The sequence below is a fragment of the Sebastes fasciatus genome, chromosome 3 (assembly GCF_043250625.1).
Source record: "Sebastes fasciatus isolate fSebFas1 chromosome 3, fSebFas1.pri, whole genome shotgun sequence".
NCBI classification, from domain to species: Eukaryota; Metazoa; Chordata; class Actinopteri; order Perciformes; family Sebastidae; genus Sebastes; species Sebastes fasciatus.
In genome coordinates, this window is record NC_133797.1 from 2093230 (window position 1) to 2111980 (window position 18751).

At 40.6% G+C, this 18751-nt stretch overlaps 1 protein-coding gene across 8 annotated transcripts in view; it reads left to right on the forward strand.

Moving 5' to 3' along the window:
• Window positions 1-18751, forward strand: part of rptor (regulatory associated protein of MTOR, complex 1) — a 270013-nt gene that overhangs the window by 211985 nt on the left and 39277 nt on the right. For all 8 annotated transcript variants that reach the window (XM_074631008.1, XM_074631011.1, XM_074631009.1 and 5 more), the window contains 4 exons: window positions 1220-1338; window positions 10761-10864; window positions 11843-12020; window positions 13807-13917. In XM_074631008.1, coding sequence (XP_074487109.1) covers window positions 1220-1338; window positions 10761-10864; window positions 11843-12020; window positions 13807-13917 — 512 coding nt within the window. The remainder of the gene's footprint in view (window positions 1-1219; window positions 1339-10760; window positions 10865-11842; window positions 12021-13806; window positions 13918-18751) is intronic.

Consider the following 18751-nt stretch of genomic DNA (forward strand, 5'->3'; position numbering starts at 1 on the left):
GAGCAGAAGTCTAGTTTTCTCTCAGAACACTTGAATTACAATATGCTGAAAGGTTATTATCAAATGTTTGACCAATGATGCTAGAAATATTCTGCCTACTGCAGCTTTAATCACAAATTAATCGCACATTTTTTTTTATCTGTTCAAAATGTACCTTAAAGGGAGATTTGTCAAGTATTTAATACTCTTATCAACATGGGAGTGGAAAAATATGCTGCTTTATGCAAAAATTTATGTATATATATTTATTATTGGAAATCAATTAACACAAAACAATGACAGATATTGTCAAAAAAAACTCACAGATACTACAGTTAGCATAAAAAATATTCTCAAATCACAACATGGCAAACTCAAGCACGTGTGATTATTATTAACCCATTTACATTCACATATCTGGAGGTCAGAGGTCAAGGGACCCCTTTGAAAATGGCAATGACAGTTTTTCCTCGCTGAAATTTTGCACAATTTGGAGCGTTATTTAACCTCCTTTGTGACAAACTAGTGTGACATGGTTGGTACCGATGGATTATGATACCAGACTCTTCAGTCTAGCTTTAAAACAGATTTTATCACTAGAACCTAACCTTGTATTAATGTGTTAAAGAAATTAGTGGCGTTAAATCAAAATTTGCGTTAACACGTTATCATCACGTTAACTTTGACAGCCCTAATAAAAATGACAAGTTCGAAAAACAAACTGAGCGAAATTGGGAAAATTGTCACCCTTTACTGTGAAACAGATAGTGAAGATTAGAATTACTACAGACGAACGAAACCACCACACAATGAGAGAGAGTTCATTTGCATTCATGATAACAGCGACACTTGACAGCAATGAAGCTCCAGTGGATGAGGAGAGCCAGCTGCGTGTGCGCGTGCGTGCGCGCGTGCGTGTTGATTAATGATATACATTACCTGACACTGGAGGTCATTTTCCCTCAGCCACCTCAACACATCCAACAACTGAAGGAGAGTGAATTGTCTCGGGGTGGGTAGCATGATGCTAATGAGATGATGGTGCATTACCGCTCAGGCTGTTAGCTGTGCTGTGTTAATGAACATGGATGGGCGTGATGAGGGTCACACCAGATGTACAGTGTGTATTCATCCACTGTATGATTTGTGTGTATTGTCTAACACTTTGCCCGCCAACAGAATTATATTTGAAATTCAAATATGTTGAACTTGTTTATTTGCTTTGTGCGTTTTTTTCCAGGTGTGTCCTTCAACAGCGTTTACACTCAGATCTGGAGAGTGCTGCTACATCTCGCTGCAGACCCGTTTCCTGAAGTATCAGATCTGGCCATGAAGGTCCTCAACAGCATAGCATACAAGGTACGTCTTGTTGCTTGTCCTTCTGCATGAGCTAATGTAAAACGTGAAGCATAAAGTAGTAGTAAGATCTCAGAAATGGAGGACTAACTTGTTAATTTGTGGCAACAACACAAGTGTTTATTTAACGTGTCTCCATGACTTCATCCATCCTTCCTGAGTTTTCAGTACAAAGTAAAAGCTAACATCTGTAATTCTTCCTGCCTTCGTCCACCATGTCTCTTTACATGTTTGGTCGCGAGAGATTTTGCAAGATTTCTGAGGTTTTCTGAGTCGGGACTCTTGTTGTTCATGAATGGAATCTGTTAGTGTATGTGGTGTGCTGTTTTGGTCTCTCACATGTTGGATCCAAGATCTGAGGCTTTTTCACTGCCGTACTCATCAGAGGTAATCCTGAAGATGAGGATCAGCATTTTGTAGAGTGTAACATGATGGGGGTGCAATAATTGACTCTTTGTCTCTTTATCTGTATGGCAGTTCTTTTCACCGCATGGTTATGCCGTGAAAAGGATCTGTTTCCAGCACATACGCGCCTCCCCCCTTCCGCTGGCATTTCCCTTCCTCCAAAAGGCCATTACTTTTGTGCAAATGCAATTAAGGGCCAATGACTCCCCCAGGCTTGGCAGAGCAGAGCAGAGCAAAGAGGCTGCCGTAACTTAAGGAGCCATAATAACCACTATAGTCCACCACCCATCCTAACCCTCAGGCTACATTTCTTGTGTTTTCTACCACCAACACCAATTGTCCCCCCAGTTACCTTCAGAAGAGCACCATCTCTGCAATGAGACTCCCTCCTGGAGTGCAATAAAAAGCAGCAGGACTTGATTTACAATACAACGCCATCGAGTTCTCTTCTACCAGCTGATGCATCGTTCTGTCTGTGTGGCACCACAACACACTTCTGTCCTAGTTGTTTGTACCTGCAGACCTGAAATCAACTGAGCAAGCAGTATAGTGTCATATTTATGAAAATTACCACTCTGACAGCCAACATATGGGAACAAACATATTTTCAACAATTCTGTAATCCGAGTGGAGATGATTGGACCTGAAAAAGACACAATTCCACGTGCACTGCACCCGCCCCACATCTTCTGTGTCATTTTCACGGATCTGTTCATTGTAAGAGCTGTCGATTTTAGGCTTTAGACGTGAAGCAGGTCAGACTTGATTGATAAAAATGAGGACTTGACTTGAGCTTTCACTGCCTCAAGACTGAAAACCTGAAGGCACAAACATTAAATACTCAAGTTTTGACCTGTGCAGACTGTGGAGAGAGAGGAGTACAGACGTAGGCAAAGTTGTTGGTAACGTTCCGTTAAAGAGAGAAAAACCCACAATGGTCACTGAAATAACTTGAAACTGACAAAAGTAATAATAAATAAAAATTCACTGAAAATTAACTAATGAAAATCAGATATTGTTCTTGAATTGTGGTTCAGCAGAATCATTTAAAAAAACAAACTAATGAAACTGGCCTAGACAAAAATGATGGTACCCTTAACTTAATATTTTGTTGCACAACCTTTTGAGGCAATCACTGCAATCAAGTGATTTCTGTAACTCTCAATGAGACTTCTGCACCTGTCGACAGGTATGTTGGCCCACTCCTCGTGAGCAAACTGCTCCAGCTGTCTCAGGTTTGAAGGGTGCCTTCTCCAGACAGCATGTTTCAGCTCCTTCCACAGATGTTCAATAGGATTTAGATCCGGGCTCATAGAAGGCCACTTCAGAATAGTCCAATGTTTTGTTCTTAGCCATTCTTGGGTGTTTTTAGCTGTGTTTTGGGTCATTATCCTGTTTGAGGACCCATGACCTGCAACTGAGACCAAGCTTTCTGACACTGGGCAGCACATTTCGCTCCAGAATGCCTTGATAGTCTTGAGATTTCATTGCACCCTGCACAGATTCAAGACACCCTGTGCCAGATGCAACAAAGCAGCCCCATAACATAACCGAGCCTCCTCCATGTTTCACATTAGGTACAGTGTTCTTTTCTTTGGATGCTTCATTTTTGCGTCTGTGAACATAGAGCTGATGTGACTTGCCAAAAAGCTCCAGTTTTGTCTCATCTGTCCAAAGGACATTCTCCCAGAAGCTTTGTGGCTTGTCAATATGCATTTTGGAAAATTCCAGTCTCGCTTTTTTATGATTTGGTGTCCTCCTCGGTTGTCTTCCATTAAGTCCACTTTGGCTCAAACAGTGACGGATGGTGCGATCTGACACTGATGTACCTTGACCTTGGAGTTCACCTCAAATCTCTTTGGAAGTTGTTCTGGGCTCTTTGGTTACCATTCGTATTATCCGTCTCTTCAATATGTCATCAATTTTCCTCTTGCGGCCACGTCCAGGGAGGTAGGCTACAGTCCCATGGACCTTAAACTTCTGAATAATATGTGCAGCTGTAGTCACAGGAACGTCAAGCTGCTTGGAGATGGTCTTATAGCCTTTACCTTTAACATGAAGGTCTATAATGTTCTTTCTGATCTCCTGAGACAACTCTCTCCTTAGCTTTCTGTGGTCCATGTTCAGTGTGGTACACACCATGACACCAAACAGCACAGTGACTACTTTTCACCCTTTAAATAGGCAGACTGACTGATTACAAGTTTGAAGACACCTGTGATGCTAATTACAGGACACACCTTAGTTTAATATGTCCCTATGGTCAAATTATTTTCAATCTTTTCTAGGGCTACCATCATTTTTGTCTAGGCCAGTTTCATCAGTTTGTTTTTTAAAATGATTCTGTTGAACCACAATTCAAAAGCAACAGCTGATTTTCATTAGTTAATTTTCAGTAAATTTTTATTTATTATTATTTTTGTCAGTTTCAAGTTATTTCAGTGACCATTGTGGGTTTTTCTCTCTTTAACGGAACGTTACCAACAACTTTGCCTACGTCTGTATATACACTGATCAGCCATAACATTCAGACCACTGACAGGTGAAGTGAATAACATGGATTATCTGGTTACCATGGCACCTGGCAGTGGGGGGGGGGATATATTAGACAGCAAGTGAACATTTCGAACTTTGAACTTTGTGTTGGAAGCAGAAAAAATGGGCCAGCGAAGGATGTGAGCGACTTTGACAAGGGCCAGATAGTGCTGGCTAGACGACCGGATCAGAGCATCTCCAGAACTGCAGCTCTTGTGGGATGTTCCCGGTCTGCAGTGGTCAGGACCTACCAAAAGTGGTCCAAGGAAGGAAAACCGGCGACAGGCTCAGACCCGAGGCTCATTGATGCACGTGGGGAGCGAAGGCTGGCCCGTGTTGTCTGATCCAATAGAAGAGCTACTGGAGCTCAAACTGCTGAAAAAGTTAATGAAGGTTCTGATAGGAAGGTGTCAGAACACACAGTGAGGAGCAGTTTGTTGCATATGGGGACCGGTCAGTGTGCCCGTGCTGACCTAATGTTATGGCTGATCAGTGTGTATACAGTATATTGCTTATGTTAATCGCTAGCATAGACCTAACCACTTTTTATGGCCAGGGAGAACATTTTCCAAGGATCCCCTCTTAATCGTAACACTGATTAAGTATCATGAATGGTAAATTAAAAACAGTTAAGTCCCACTAAATGTTAAAGTAACGTAGACCCAGCAGTTCAAGTGGTGCTTTTAATGTTCTGTAACTGTAGCATGAAAGCATGGTGGAATTAGAACGCTAGCTAGCTAACTAGCCATCCGCTAAATTAGTCAAATTTAACAAGTTAATGCCTCATCCACACTCTTGTCGGACTTGTCTTGATTGATTTGACTCAGACATGTCTTGATTGATTTGACTCTGACTTGTCTTGATTGATGTGACTCGTACTTGTCTTGATTGCTGTGACTCGGACTTGTCTTGATTGATGTGACTCGTACTTGTCTTGATTGATGTGACTCGGACTTGTCTTGATTGATGTGACTCGTACTTGTCTTGATTGATGTGACTCGGACTTGTCTTGATTGACTTGACTCGGACTTGTCTTGATCGATGTGACTCGGACTTGTCTTGATTGACTTGACTCGGACTTGTCTTGATCGATGTGACTCTGACTTGTCTTGATTGACTTGACTCTGACTTGTCTTGAAAGATTTGACTCAGACATGTCCTGATTGATTTGACTCGCACTTGTCTTGATTGATTGACTCAGATTTGTCTTGGCTGATTTGACTCGGACTAGTTTTGATTGATTTGACTCGCACATGTCTTGATCGCTTTGACTCGCACTTGTCTTGATTGATTTGAGACTTGACTTGAAATTGTTTCAATTAAATTCAGATGTGACTTGAGCTGATTTTGAGTGAAGTAATCTGACTGGGATGAGATCAAACACTCCTCTTTAGCTCTGGTTATAAACCTACATCACAGTCTAGCTCGCAATGAATCCAACCAATTAGTATGTGATACACCATGTGGCACTAGTGTCATTCATATCATACATACCATCATGACATCAATGACAAAACAGGGGTGAGGGATTGAAGCTCTGCCTGTCTTATCTGTATACCTGAAAAAAAAGAGGAAGAACAGTTTGACATTTAAAAAAAGAATGACATACAATTAACACATTTAAATGCCTTATTTTCTGAAGTTAATGAGTTATCATAGATGGAGCCCACATAAATTTTTTTTCTGGCAGAGAGCTCATCAGAGACAGCGTAATCAGAGAACATCCATCCCAAGTTCACAAGTGTTAACATTAGCCTAACTGGGAATCCAGCTCTTTTAATTAGGATTTTAAATGTCAAATGTTATTGATTTGTAACAAAGAGAACAAGGTCAGCAGCTAATTAAAATGTACTTGTTCTCAGATGATGAAAGCACTAAATGTTTTTTAATAGCCCCGTCTAGCTGCATGATGCTGGGGTGAAAGCCCTGGGTTTTTTTTTTATCTTCGTGGCCTGTTCTTTTGTCTGCAAGTTTGACTCGTAACATTGGTAGAGAAAAGAAGAATTATATACTTTTTTTTTAAATTTAAGTCTGATTATTTTTACTTGACAATAAGGTGCAATTAAAAAAAACACTACCATAAAGTCCATAAATGTTTGAATGGACCTTGGGGAGACTATATTCTCCTACTCACTTTATTTTTCCATAATGTGTTAACTTGACAAGAAAAGAGTGTCTTCTTATCTTCTTATTGCCCTCGCCTGACACAGCAGATACCTCTTCTTACACACTCACCTCCACCAGCCACACCTTCCCTCCATCATCCCACCGTCTCTGCCTTGACCAATCCCCTCTCAACGTCACCACATACATCAAGCCGGTGTTTCCTTCAATAATTAAACAGGAACATTCAGGTTTTTCTGAGCCGTCATCAGCTTTCCCGCCTGCATCCTACCAGAGCTCTTGCTAATAGCGTGGTATGTGTACACGCACTAATTTTTTTTGCTCAGTTGACTTACTTTCCAGCCAATTAATGACGGAGGAAGCGGGTTGAAACAGGAGAGCAAGCTGTTTCCCAGCGTGGAGAGAAGCAACTGGTAGAACCGATTACCCCAGTTTCCTGCTAATGTGGGAGTTTTGCATATCACATTTTCCGGAAAGCTTGTCAGCAGATAAGGCGTGTGGCCTCCTGCGTTAGCATGATGTTTGTTTACCACATGTTGATGATCCGCAAATGTTGATGAATAATCCATGAACATGTTGCATAATTGAGATGTTTTAACTGATGAGCTTGCAACTTCACATTCATACCAGCATCTGGTGAAAGGTATCTGGTATGATATTCTCTTTCCTTAAAGGGACAGTTCACCCCAAAATCCAAATATTTTTCCTCTTACCTGTAGTATTATTTATTAATCTAGATAGTTTTGGTATGAGTTGAAGAGTGTTGGAGATATCAGCCATAGAGATGTCTGCCTTCTCTACAATATAATGGAAATAGATTGCACTCAGCTTGTGGTGCTCAAAGCTAGCTCATCTAGCACGACTGAGCTAGCTAACGTTACAGCTCAGCCGAGGAGGACGCCATTAACGTTTACATCCCGGATCGACTATTGCAACGCTGTCCTCTCTGGCATTCCCATCAAATTACTCAACAGACTCCAAATCATTCAGAACTCTGCCGCCCGGATCATCACTCGCACCAAGTCCTCCGACCACATCACCCCCATCCTCATCCAGCTGCACTGGCTCCCTGTTAAATCCCGGATCGATTACAAAAACCTTCTGCTCACCTACAAAGCTCTCCATAACCTCGCCCCCACCTACCTCACAGACCTCCTCCAGGAGTACACTCCCTCCCGTTCCCTCCGCTCATCATCAGCCGGACTTCTGACCACCCCCACCTCACGCCTCAGCACCATGGGAGCCAGGGCATTCAGCTGCTCTGCTCCCAGGTTATGGAACTCACTCCCCCCACACATCCGGCAGTCTGACAATATCACATCATTCAAATCCCTCCTGAAAACCCACCTGTTTAAACTGGCCTGCTCTCTCTAGCACTCATCATCACCCATCATATGTGTCTGTACAAATATGTTTCTGTCATGTCCTGTTGTTTTTAGATTATTTTATCTGTCAACGTTTTAACTGATTTTTGTAAGGTGTCCTTGGGTGTCCAGAAAGGCGCCACTAAATAAAAGGTATTATTATTATTATTATTATTACATGTGACGCTGTCATGAGTACAAACCTCTCGTCCATGAGTAAATGCACGCTTCCTTCTGCGGATTGATACTGTGGTATCGATACTTTGATACTCACAAGCTACTCACGAGCTACTCATTTCATATCGATTACTTTAAAAATAATATGAATAAAATTATATAAATACAAATATGGGTGGCTCCATCACTTCCAAACGTTTTCACCACTTTTGTATAATGCTTATGCCAAAACAGCCCCGACATATCTAGCTGACCCGTGTCACATGACTATGGAAACCATGTGACATCAGAACCTAGCGCACAGCGGCGCACAGTCGCACACTTCCACATCAAACATGTGAGAGAATTGCAGAAAGGAAAGGAAGGGAAGGAAATGAAAGGTATTGTGGTGCGGTGCTACTTAGATAAAAATACATCAAGATGCACTATTTGTGACAATAAAGTGCCACACAGCAATGCAAGTTCTTCTTCATATACATGTACTTAAAAACAACACACCCTGACAGTTATGAGGCTCATAATTTAATCATATTATTTCTGTAAAATACTGAACAATTTTTTTACACTTAGTAGCACAAACTTATACTTATATTTGCTTTTCTAATAAATGTGTTATTAATTACCAGTATGTGTCATGTGACTTGCCTTTGAGTGTAATATCTTTTTTTTTCTAAAAATGACCATGATTTTAAAAAATCACATACCCATTTAAGAAATGATCGGGATCGGTATCATCACAAAAAGTGTCAATTTAAAAAGTCTGCATTCGTCCATCCTAATTCTGCGCGGTGATACTGTTGGTGGGTGTAGTTCAGTAGAATGAAAATGATTCCTACATGAAACTACTCACAACAAGGTCTGTGGATTATCTGGAGTTTTTCAAATATATCTTTTTGGTGCTTGGAGCACCACAAGCCGAGCATCATCCAGCACCATTATATTGGAGAGAAGGCAGACATCTAAGGCCGATACCTCGTACACTCGGCAACTCAGACCAAAGCAATCTAGATACACTACAGGTAGGAGGAAAATATGTAGTTTTGATTTTGGTGTGAACTGTCCCTTTATGGCTTGAAATTAGGGCTGTTAAAGTTGACGTGATAATATCGCGTTAACGCAATATTTACTATATGAAACTTGTGAATCCATCGGTACCAACCATGTCATACTAGCTTGTCGCCAAGGAGGTTAAATAACGCTCCAAACGTATGCTAAATTTTGGCGAGGAAAAACTGTCATGGCCATTTTCAAAGGGGTCCCTTGACCTCTGAATTCCAGATCAGTGAATGTAAATGGGTTCTATGGGTACCCACGAGTCTCCCCTTTACAGACATGCCCACTTTATGATAATCACATGCAGTTTGGGGCAAGTCATAGTCAAGTCAGCACACTGACACACTGACACACTGACAGCTGTTGTTGCCTGTTGGGCTGCAGTTTGCCATGTTATGATTGGAGCATATTGTTTTATGCTAAATGCAGTACCTGTGAGGGTTTCTGGACAATATCTGTCATTGTTTTGTGTTGTTAATTGATTATCAATAACAAATATATACATACATTTGCATATAGCAGCATATTTGCCCACTTCCATGTTGATAAGAGGATTAAATACTTTATGGTATGAACACACAATTTGCGATTAATCGTGATTAACTATGGACGATCATGCGATTAGTCGTAATTACATTTTTTAATGACAGGCTGAATTAAACGCCTTACTAGAAATACATAATTGGTGAAAATTTGGTGACTTGCAACACTTGGACAAAATACAAGGTTGTTAATGGATGCACAGTGATTGTTGAGGGAATAAAAAGCTGTAACCTTTAATTCCTGACAGGATGATTAGCACTCATCTTCCCTGCTGCCTCTTTTCTTTTCTTTTTTTTAAAGATCCTTTTGTTGAGCTTTTACTTGTGTACAGCTGCACTTTGCTGCAACCTCTTTCTAACTCTCAAAAGAGCTCCAGGAGGATTAATGCTGCTGTGTGGAGCTCCGCTTTAGTTTCTTTGCATGTCTGCCGTGCACTGCTGCCTTCACACACACACACTCTGCTACCCATCGTCTTTTTGACAAAACATCAGCATATCCATAAGTTGTTTATTTGCTTTTCCTTTTTTACGTCCTTCTCATCATATTGATCTTGTGCTTGAGTAGAAAGGTACTTCGATTAGTGACCGAGCTATTTCCATAATAACCCTTTCAGCCACTTTTATTGCTGTTTTCTTTCATTTCCAATTGCCTCTTAATGAAGCGCTAACAGCTAACCCCTAGCAACTGAAGTGGATTGAATGTGTGTAAACTTTGCATTGAAAACTTCCCCCCTCCCTCTCAGCCTTTTAGACACACACACAAACAAAAAAATGCTCGCTGCAATTTTGTAATTAGCATAGAAATCAAATGGAAGGTAGTAAAATGTGTTTGCCTGCGTTAAATAGATTTACGCTGCACACCGTTTTCTCTCCACCTGGCTTGAGTAAACAACAACTCTGCTATTTATCAATGATGCTCTGCCTCTATTGTCTTTATTAAGTTTACCCCTCCCTTGTGAGCAGCCATTAGACAACTCACAATGAAGAGGTTATATTAGCAGCTCCGTCTAATGAGATAAAGTTCGGGGAATTTTGGCAAACTTTGTAAAGTGCTTCACTGTTACAGCGAGAAGAGTTTCCAGATTTTCTGTATTGTTTCTAAACCTGATCTCAGGTGTGTCTTCCTGACCCCTCCTCCCTTTTTAATCTCTAACTTCACATATCCAGTTGGATAACTTGATTAAAGCACGGATAATTAACCCGCAGTTTGTTTTTACGTGGACAGGCAACGATGAACGCTCGGCCCCAGAGGATCCTGGACTCCGGATCTCTCACCCAGTCGGCCCCAGCCAGCCCGACCAGCAAAGGAACCCACATCCACCAGGCTGGGTGAGGGAACATCTCACACACAAATGAACATCCACATATACAGAAAAGTCATTACAGTAAAGTCTGGAAACATATGCATCATGTAGGCAGCAGCCTTCCTTCTAACAAGACGTAGACACCATTTGATTTAATGAACTAAGCAGTTAAAGAATTAAGAATGAATTAATTGTTAACTCTTAGAAAAGGGTCAACCTTTTAAAATGCCTGAATTTGTTTTCAAGAGGGTTCTGACAAATGTTACTACGTAGCTGACGGACAGAATACATTACCAGGGCTCCAGAGTGCGACCATTTTGGTCACATATGAGACCAAAAATCTTTCGAGTGCGACTAAATATTTTCATTGGTCGCACCGGTGCGCCTAAAGGTCTTTCTCTCTCTGCGTGTGTGTCAAACCGTGCCCTGGACTCCTCCTCGAGCACCACCATAAAACATACCGCTAATTCAAAATCAAAAGAACTAGTGATTGTTTTTCGTCAAGAAAAATGCTGCGGTGCCCGTTACACCTGTCCGGTACATCGTCGGTTCTTCAATAGAACGAGGACCTCAGAGTGGCTTACATGACCAGCCACCAACGGTTCTTGAGTTTTTGGCCATAACTCAAGAATTCATATGCTAATTGTGAAAATTTCTCACAAATGTCTAACAGGACATATTGTATTTAGGGTGCACCTAAATGAAAAAGTTAGTCTGGAGCCCTGATTACATTTCATAACATATTGTAACATATAATAAACCACAGAGAAAATAATGAGCAGAAAAGACAAACTTCAAGTTATTAAAGTGATGACAAATTGATCTCGCTAAATCCTGGATGTAAAAATACATATTTTATGATATAGGATGAATATGAACTATAAAACCAACTTGTTTCCTTTACTTGTTTCTGTGGACGCTAAGAGAATGAAAAGGAAAAGCAGACAATGTCTAAGTTCTGCCACTGTTTCCTGTCCTCATGTTCAAACCTCTGTTCCTCCAGCGGTTCTCCTCCAATGCCCAGCACCAGCAGCTCCAGTCTGACCAACGAGGTGCCCAAACCCCCCGCCAGAGAGCAGTCAGCCACACGACCTCCCTACACCCCCACACTGGGAGGACAGGCGCCCCACTCCCACCAGTTCCCCCGCACTCGCAAGATGTTTGACAAGGGACCTGAGCAGGTAGAGGACTATGGAAACACAATAGGATCAAAAGTATCATAGATGTGTATCACCATATCTGTGAATGTGTATGAATACACTCAAATCTGTCAATGTGTAAAAAACATTTTTATTAGGCCTATCAGTCAATTAAAATATTTAATCGCGATTAATCACATGATTGTCCATAGTTAATCGCAAATGAATCGTTTTCATATTTTATCATTTCTATCTGTTTATCTGTCAAATTGTACCTTTAATGGAGATTTGTCAAGTATTTAATACTCGTATCAACATGGGAGTGGGCAAATATGCTGCTTTGTGCAAATATATGTATATATTTACTATTGGAAATCAATTAACAACACAAAACAATGACAAGTATTGTCCAGAAACCCTCACAGGTACTGCATTTAGCATAAAACAATATGCTCAAATCATAACATGGCAAACTGCAGCCCAACAGGCAACAACAGCTGTCAGTGTGTCAGTGTGCTGACTTGACTATGACTTGCCCCAAACTGCATGTGATTATCATAAAGTGGGCATGTCTGTAAAGGGGAGACTCGTGGGTACCCATAGAACCCATTTACATTCACTGATCTGGAGGTCAGAGGTCAAGGGACCCCTTTGAAAATGGACATGACAATTTTTCCTCACAGCTCAAGTTTGGAGCGTTATTTAGCCTCCTTCACAACAAGCTAGTATGACATGGTTGTCATGGTACTCATGGATTCATTAGGTTTTCTAGTTTCAAGTATCTTCACTCTATCTTCAGCTGAGCCTGCTACAACCTAAAAATCTAATTGCGTTAAAGAAATGAGTGTCGATAGAATGCGTTAACTTTGACAGCCCTAATATAAACAACTAGATTTCATTTTTGTTTTTTGTTTTTTTTAAAGTTATGTTTTTGGGGGCATTTTCCATTTTTATGACAGGACAGTGGATAGAGTCTTGAAAGGGGGGAGAGAGAGAGTGGATGCGGAAAGGGCCACAGGCCGGATTCGAACCCAGGCCGCCGCGGTCAGGACCAAGCCTTAATACATGGACGCCCGCTCTACCAACTGAGCTAACCCAGGCGCCCTAGATTTCATTTTTGAATCCGTAGTGTGATCTCTAGCTGTACATGACATTTTGTTAACAAATGAAAATATTTGCACAAATCATTGCCAATATGTGAGTGCATGAAAGCGATTTGCACAAAGGTTTGCAGTTCAAATATTTGATTTCATTTGATCAAAACGTTTTTACACATATTTGAATTTATTCATACAAAATGTTTCCATACATTCCAACATGGTGATACACAGATACAATGTTTTAGACCTTTTCTGTTGAGGAGCACCTCTACTGTATGAGTTTATGTGTGTCACTCAGGCGTTGTGTGTGTCGAATGAATAGTTATTAGCAGCTGCAACGTTTTTAACTTGAAATGGGCTCGAGTAAAAGTTTCATATTGTATGTCCGTCCGGTCCGTTCTGGTGATTGATATCTCAGGAACACCTGGAGGGAATTTCCTCTAATTTGGCACAACTCAAGGATGAACCAGTTAGATTTCTGTGGTCAAAGATCACTGTGACCTCACAAAACACGTTTTTGGCCATAACTCAAGAATTCATATGCTAATTGTGAAAATTTCTCACAAATGTCTAACAGGACAAAATGCTGAAGTGAGGACATTTTGGACAGACATGGATGTAAACTGCAACTTGGTTTGCAGAGGAATACAACCGCAAGGCGGTAATTCTAGTATGTTTAGTTTAAGTCTGTGAATCGCTGACATTTTTGTGTGTGTGTGTGTTTCCAGGCAGCTGAGGACGGGGACGAGCCGGGTGGTCACAGGAACTACATCAGCGCCGCCCTCCAGACGGGCCTGTGTGATTGGAGCGCCAAGTATTTCGCCCAGCCTGTCATGAAGGTAGTGTCACTGTCTCTCCTGTTTTCAATCCATCGTTCCTTTTTACCGTCTTGGGTCTTCACCTGTGTGTGTGTGTGTGTGTGTGTGTGCGTGCGTGCGTGCGTTTTTTGTGTTTTGGGATTGTACATCCATCCCATTCTCATGAACATGAATTTCTTCAAATACGGCACAAATGTCCACTTGGACTCAAGGATGATCTGATTAGATTTTGGTGTTCAAAGGTCAAAGGTCACTGTGACCTCACAAAATATTTTGGGCCAAAACTCAATAATTAATTAGCTAATTATGACAATTTCACACAATTGTCTAACAGGATAAAATGATGAAGTGATGACATGGCTGGTTGGCGGAGGCGTACAACCGTGAGGCGGTAATTCTAGTTCTATTTAACGATAAGCCACAATGTTGTGCTTCACTGTGGCTTCACACAGGTTTATGGTAACATGTTAGTTGACCTTTTGCTTTGATGAAATGCGGACATTCTTACACAATATTTATTTAAAAAAGAAAACGAGCAAATTCATCTTTCCTTAACCGATAATTTAAAACCAATATTTTCTTATTCTTCCTCTGCCAAGCAATCCAATTCTTGAACAGCATCTTAGAGTGGTTGCTAAGCAACAAAGAAGTACTATGACAGGTAATTTAATTTTTCACATAAATATTTATATGAAGTGGTGTCATAGGTGCACGTTTGTCATGCATTTCACAATGGCTTCAAGAGCCATCTGAGGACATGAACCGTGCAAGCGTATTTTAGAAAGTGGTATGGAAAGCAGCCGGCCGGGGACCAATCACAGTGTGAGATAGTACCTGCTGCTTGTACAACGTGGCTTTGCTGAATAATTGAGCTCACTGAGCTCCATAACTTAACATCCTCCCGAGTGAAAGTTAAGATTAAAAGAAGTGCTTCTCACCGTGCACAGTAGTTGGTGCCGAATTGTGTGATATTAAATCAAGCTTCCGTCTGTTTAAACAACCTCAACATGCCATCCTCGCTGGAAAAAAAGAGCCAGAGCAAATGGTGTCAGCACATTTCGTCAAGGTTAAACAAAGAAGGAGGGAATTATTTTTAAAAAGAGTCAAGCGTGAGGGTCAAATAGAGGAGAAAATACTAAAGTTTTGGGAGTAGAGGAAGGAAAATAAGTAATAAATGAATGTGTGTATGAGAGAAAAGGTGGCTAATACAGAAAGAGAGAGACTAGAATGGTAGTAAAATAAAACATTTACAAAACAAAGACATACGGGGCAAGAAGAGGAGTGAAAGAGATAGAGAGAAGTTACAGATGATGAAAATTAAATACTTAAAAAGGAGAGAATACATTGAGGTGGAAGGAGAGTGTGGGAGAAGAGGAGAAACCGAGGTGTTCAAAGTAAAACTGCGTATAAAGAGCGTGGCAGGATGAAAGGAGCGTGGAGCCAGAGTGGCAACAAAAGGTGATAAAAAGGAGAGGGATGATTGGATGGGAAGACTGGAGAGTGAGTGAAAGAGCAGACGGGAGAGGAGGAGAGGGGTTTTTGCCGTAGCACGAATGAGAATGCTGTGTTGGCAAAATTTTGAGTGCTGCCATAAAACTCCACTCCATTACAAAGCTGTGTGTGTGTGTGTGTGTGTGTGTGTGTGTGTGTGTGTGTGTGTGTGTGTGTGTGTGTGTGTGTGTGTGTGTGAGTACACCTCAAAGTCTGCACACGGGTTATCATATCACTGTGTCAGCAGCATGAGAGCTAAATGTGTGTGTTTCAGAGAGTGTATCCACACCTACTGCTTTAGGGGGTGTAAAGAGCAAGGACAGTGAAGTCTCTCTTCACATGAGAGCGAGGCAGTGTGTCTGAAAAAAAGAAAGAGAGAGAGAGAGCAAACACAGTTGACCAGAAGTATGTGGACAACCCTGAGAGGGTGGAGCTAAGTACAACCGAACGCTGACTAAGACATTTGAAGTGACCAAAATGGTTAAAACTTTCATGAAGTAAAAACACACTATGAAAGGGTTAAAGTTGTAAGACAAAAACACAGACAACACTGTGGTAGAGACCTGTCAATCACAAGGTAGCCCCGCCCTAAAGCATCCCCTGCTTTATGGTCTAAATGGGACCATCATTTACTAAATGAACATCATGCTGTATTGAAGAAGACTTGAAACTCATTTGTAAATAATAGTAATAATACACAATCAAACCCCGGTACTTTATTCATTCATGGAGCCGTGCAAGTCACTGCATTTTCTACAACACTGTCCTGTAAATATTTCAGAATAAAAGCATTGTGTTTACAAATGAATGAATTCGGTCTGTTGGCTTCACTTCTCAGACCTTGGAGTTGCCCACTGCTGACAACCAGGCCAGAGCCAAGTACATTTGTTTTATTTACTGCTCCACTCCACTAGCAGAGTGGGTATCGCTTCCACTTCAGATACATGATTCTATAAAAACAGTTTCAAGAATGTGCACCACATTTCAAAAAGACAAAGGAAACAAAGCTTTTCTAGACATGGGTTAACAAACTGTGCAAAAGGAAATGAACTGTGTAGTATGGCGGCTACATCAGAAAACATGAACAGTATAGAGAGGTGAAGTACCGCCCCTTCCGGCGGACCCCTTGGGACCTTATTTTGGAAACAATATGAACAGTAGTCAAGGACGAGAGACAAATATTGTTTTGATCCCGTTTGAATTGCGACAGCAATCACACATATAACGTTTGTCAGTTTAAAACATAATTTTGCAAGTGAAGAATTATGCTGGCAAAACCTTTTTTTCACCTGTTCTTAAGTCATAAGCACAGGAGAGAAAACAATTTAGATCAGACTTAGAAAATGGATCACCACTTTTTCTTTTTTCTCACTTGCCTCTCAGGGCTTCCATATTTTGGCTATATACCGTACCAGGGATTTTACTGTATATCCACAGTGTCTTGAGATCTGTAGAGAATATATGCAAGATTCTCTCTCTTTTTCACACACATTTTTTTTTGTTTTACCTCAGGGTCTCATTATACGTTCCATTAGCAGCTGACACAGGGCAGGACCACCACTCTGGAAACCACAGTATCAGCTGGCTGTTACCTTGACACACACACACACACACACACACACACACACACACACACACACACTTCATCTCTCTCTCTGCAGTGGGAATACGTCAACCTAAATAGAGATACTGTATATGATACACAGATAAACCTGACTTGACAGCACAGTCACAGAAACACACTCTGTACATACAACATCTCATACACAAATATACGTATTCACCATCTTTACTCAGAGGGGTTCAAACGTGTGTTTCCCTTAAAGCAACGTGCGCAGAGTGAGGACATTCCAGGAATATTGATTACACACAGTAGTAGTGAAGTCACATGATACTGTAGCTGCGTGCGTGCGTGCGTGCGTGCGTGCGTGCGTGCGTGCGTGCGTGCGTGCGTGCGTGCGTGCGTGCGTGCGTGCGTGTCAAGCTGTTTAGCATTCAGTGAGCATGGGAGGCCTGGCTGTAGAAATGTGCTTAATAAGCACACACTGGCAACCAGCATTTAAAAACACACACATACACACTATTACTTTTTCTCTGTTGTTTATTTATTCATCTATCAAATATGCATAATAATAGCAACTTTTGAATTTAAGATTTTAATACTTTGAACTGAGAAATGACATATATCAGCTTTATATTACATTCTGCATATTGAATGTCATGTTAAAAAGGGAGTCATTAAAATAAAGCTGGGACTAAATCTGTGGAGGCCATTTTGTTACATAAGACTTAATAAAGTTCATACTTTTCATATTGTCCCTCTGCTCAACAGATGTGAACTCAATGACTTGACTCATTATCTGAGTAGCCGCATGAGCTTCACTTAACATCGTAGCTAGCAAAGTAATCAGGCCTTTAATGTGTTTGGACAAGTAGCTAACGTTTGTGTTATCAATGGACCCGATGGTGCAGTCTGAGAACACGCTGTGACCTGCCAACCTCCAAGTCTAAGTCTTAAAGGAATAGGTCAGGGGTCAGCAACCTGCGGCTCCGGAGTCACATGCGGCTCTTCAGCTCCTCTCCAGTGGCTCCCTGTGGATTTAAAAAAAATGGAAATGAATAACTGATTTTTGTTTACATTTTCAATTTTATTTATCATTGTTGTAGGTCTATGGTACGACGGTACGACGGAGTATTAGGGCCACATTGAGGAAAAAAATAAATCTGAGATTTCGAGAATAAAGTCATAATATTATGAGAATAAAGTCATAGGTTTACGGGAAGAAAAGTCGTAATATTACGAGAATAAAGTCATAACTTAACGAGAAAAAAAGTTGTAATATTGTGAGAATAAAGTCATAATATTATGTTGTAGTCATTTTACGTGTTATTTTCTTTTTTCTCATTAAGTTATGAATTTATTCTCCTAATATTACAACTTTTTTCTCGTAAAGTTATGACTTTATTCTCGTAATATTACGACTTTTTTTCTCTTAATATTATGACTTTATTCTCGTAATATTACGACTTTTTTTCTCCTAAAGTTAGGACTTTATTCTTGTAATGTTACTACTTTTTTCTCTTAATATTATGACTTTATTCTGGAAATCTCAGATGTTTTTCCCTCAATGTGGCCCTAATACTCTGTAGTACATTTGCACTTTGGCCCTCAATGCATTAGACTTATATACTTTATACTTAGACTATAAACTGTGGTACCTTCATCACAATGCTCAAATGTTTTGTGGATCCAGACAGATTTTTTTTTGTTTTTTTGCCAAAAATGTCTCTTTTGATAGTAAAGGTTACTGAGCCCTGGAATAGGTCAACATTTCTAGGAATACGCTTACATGCTTTCCTTCAG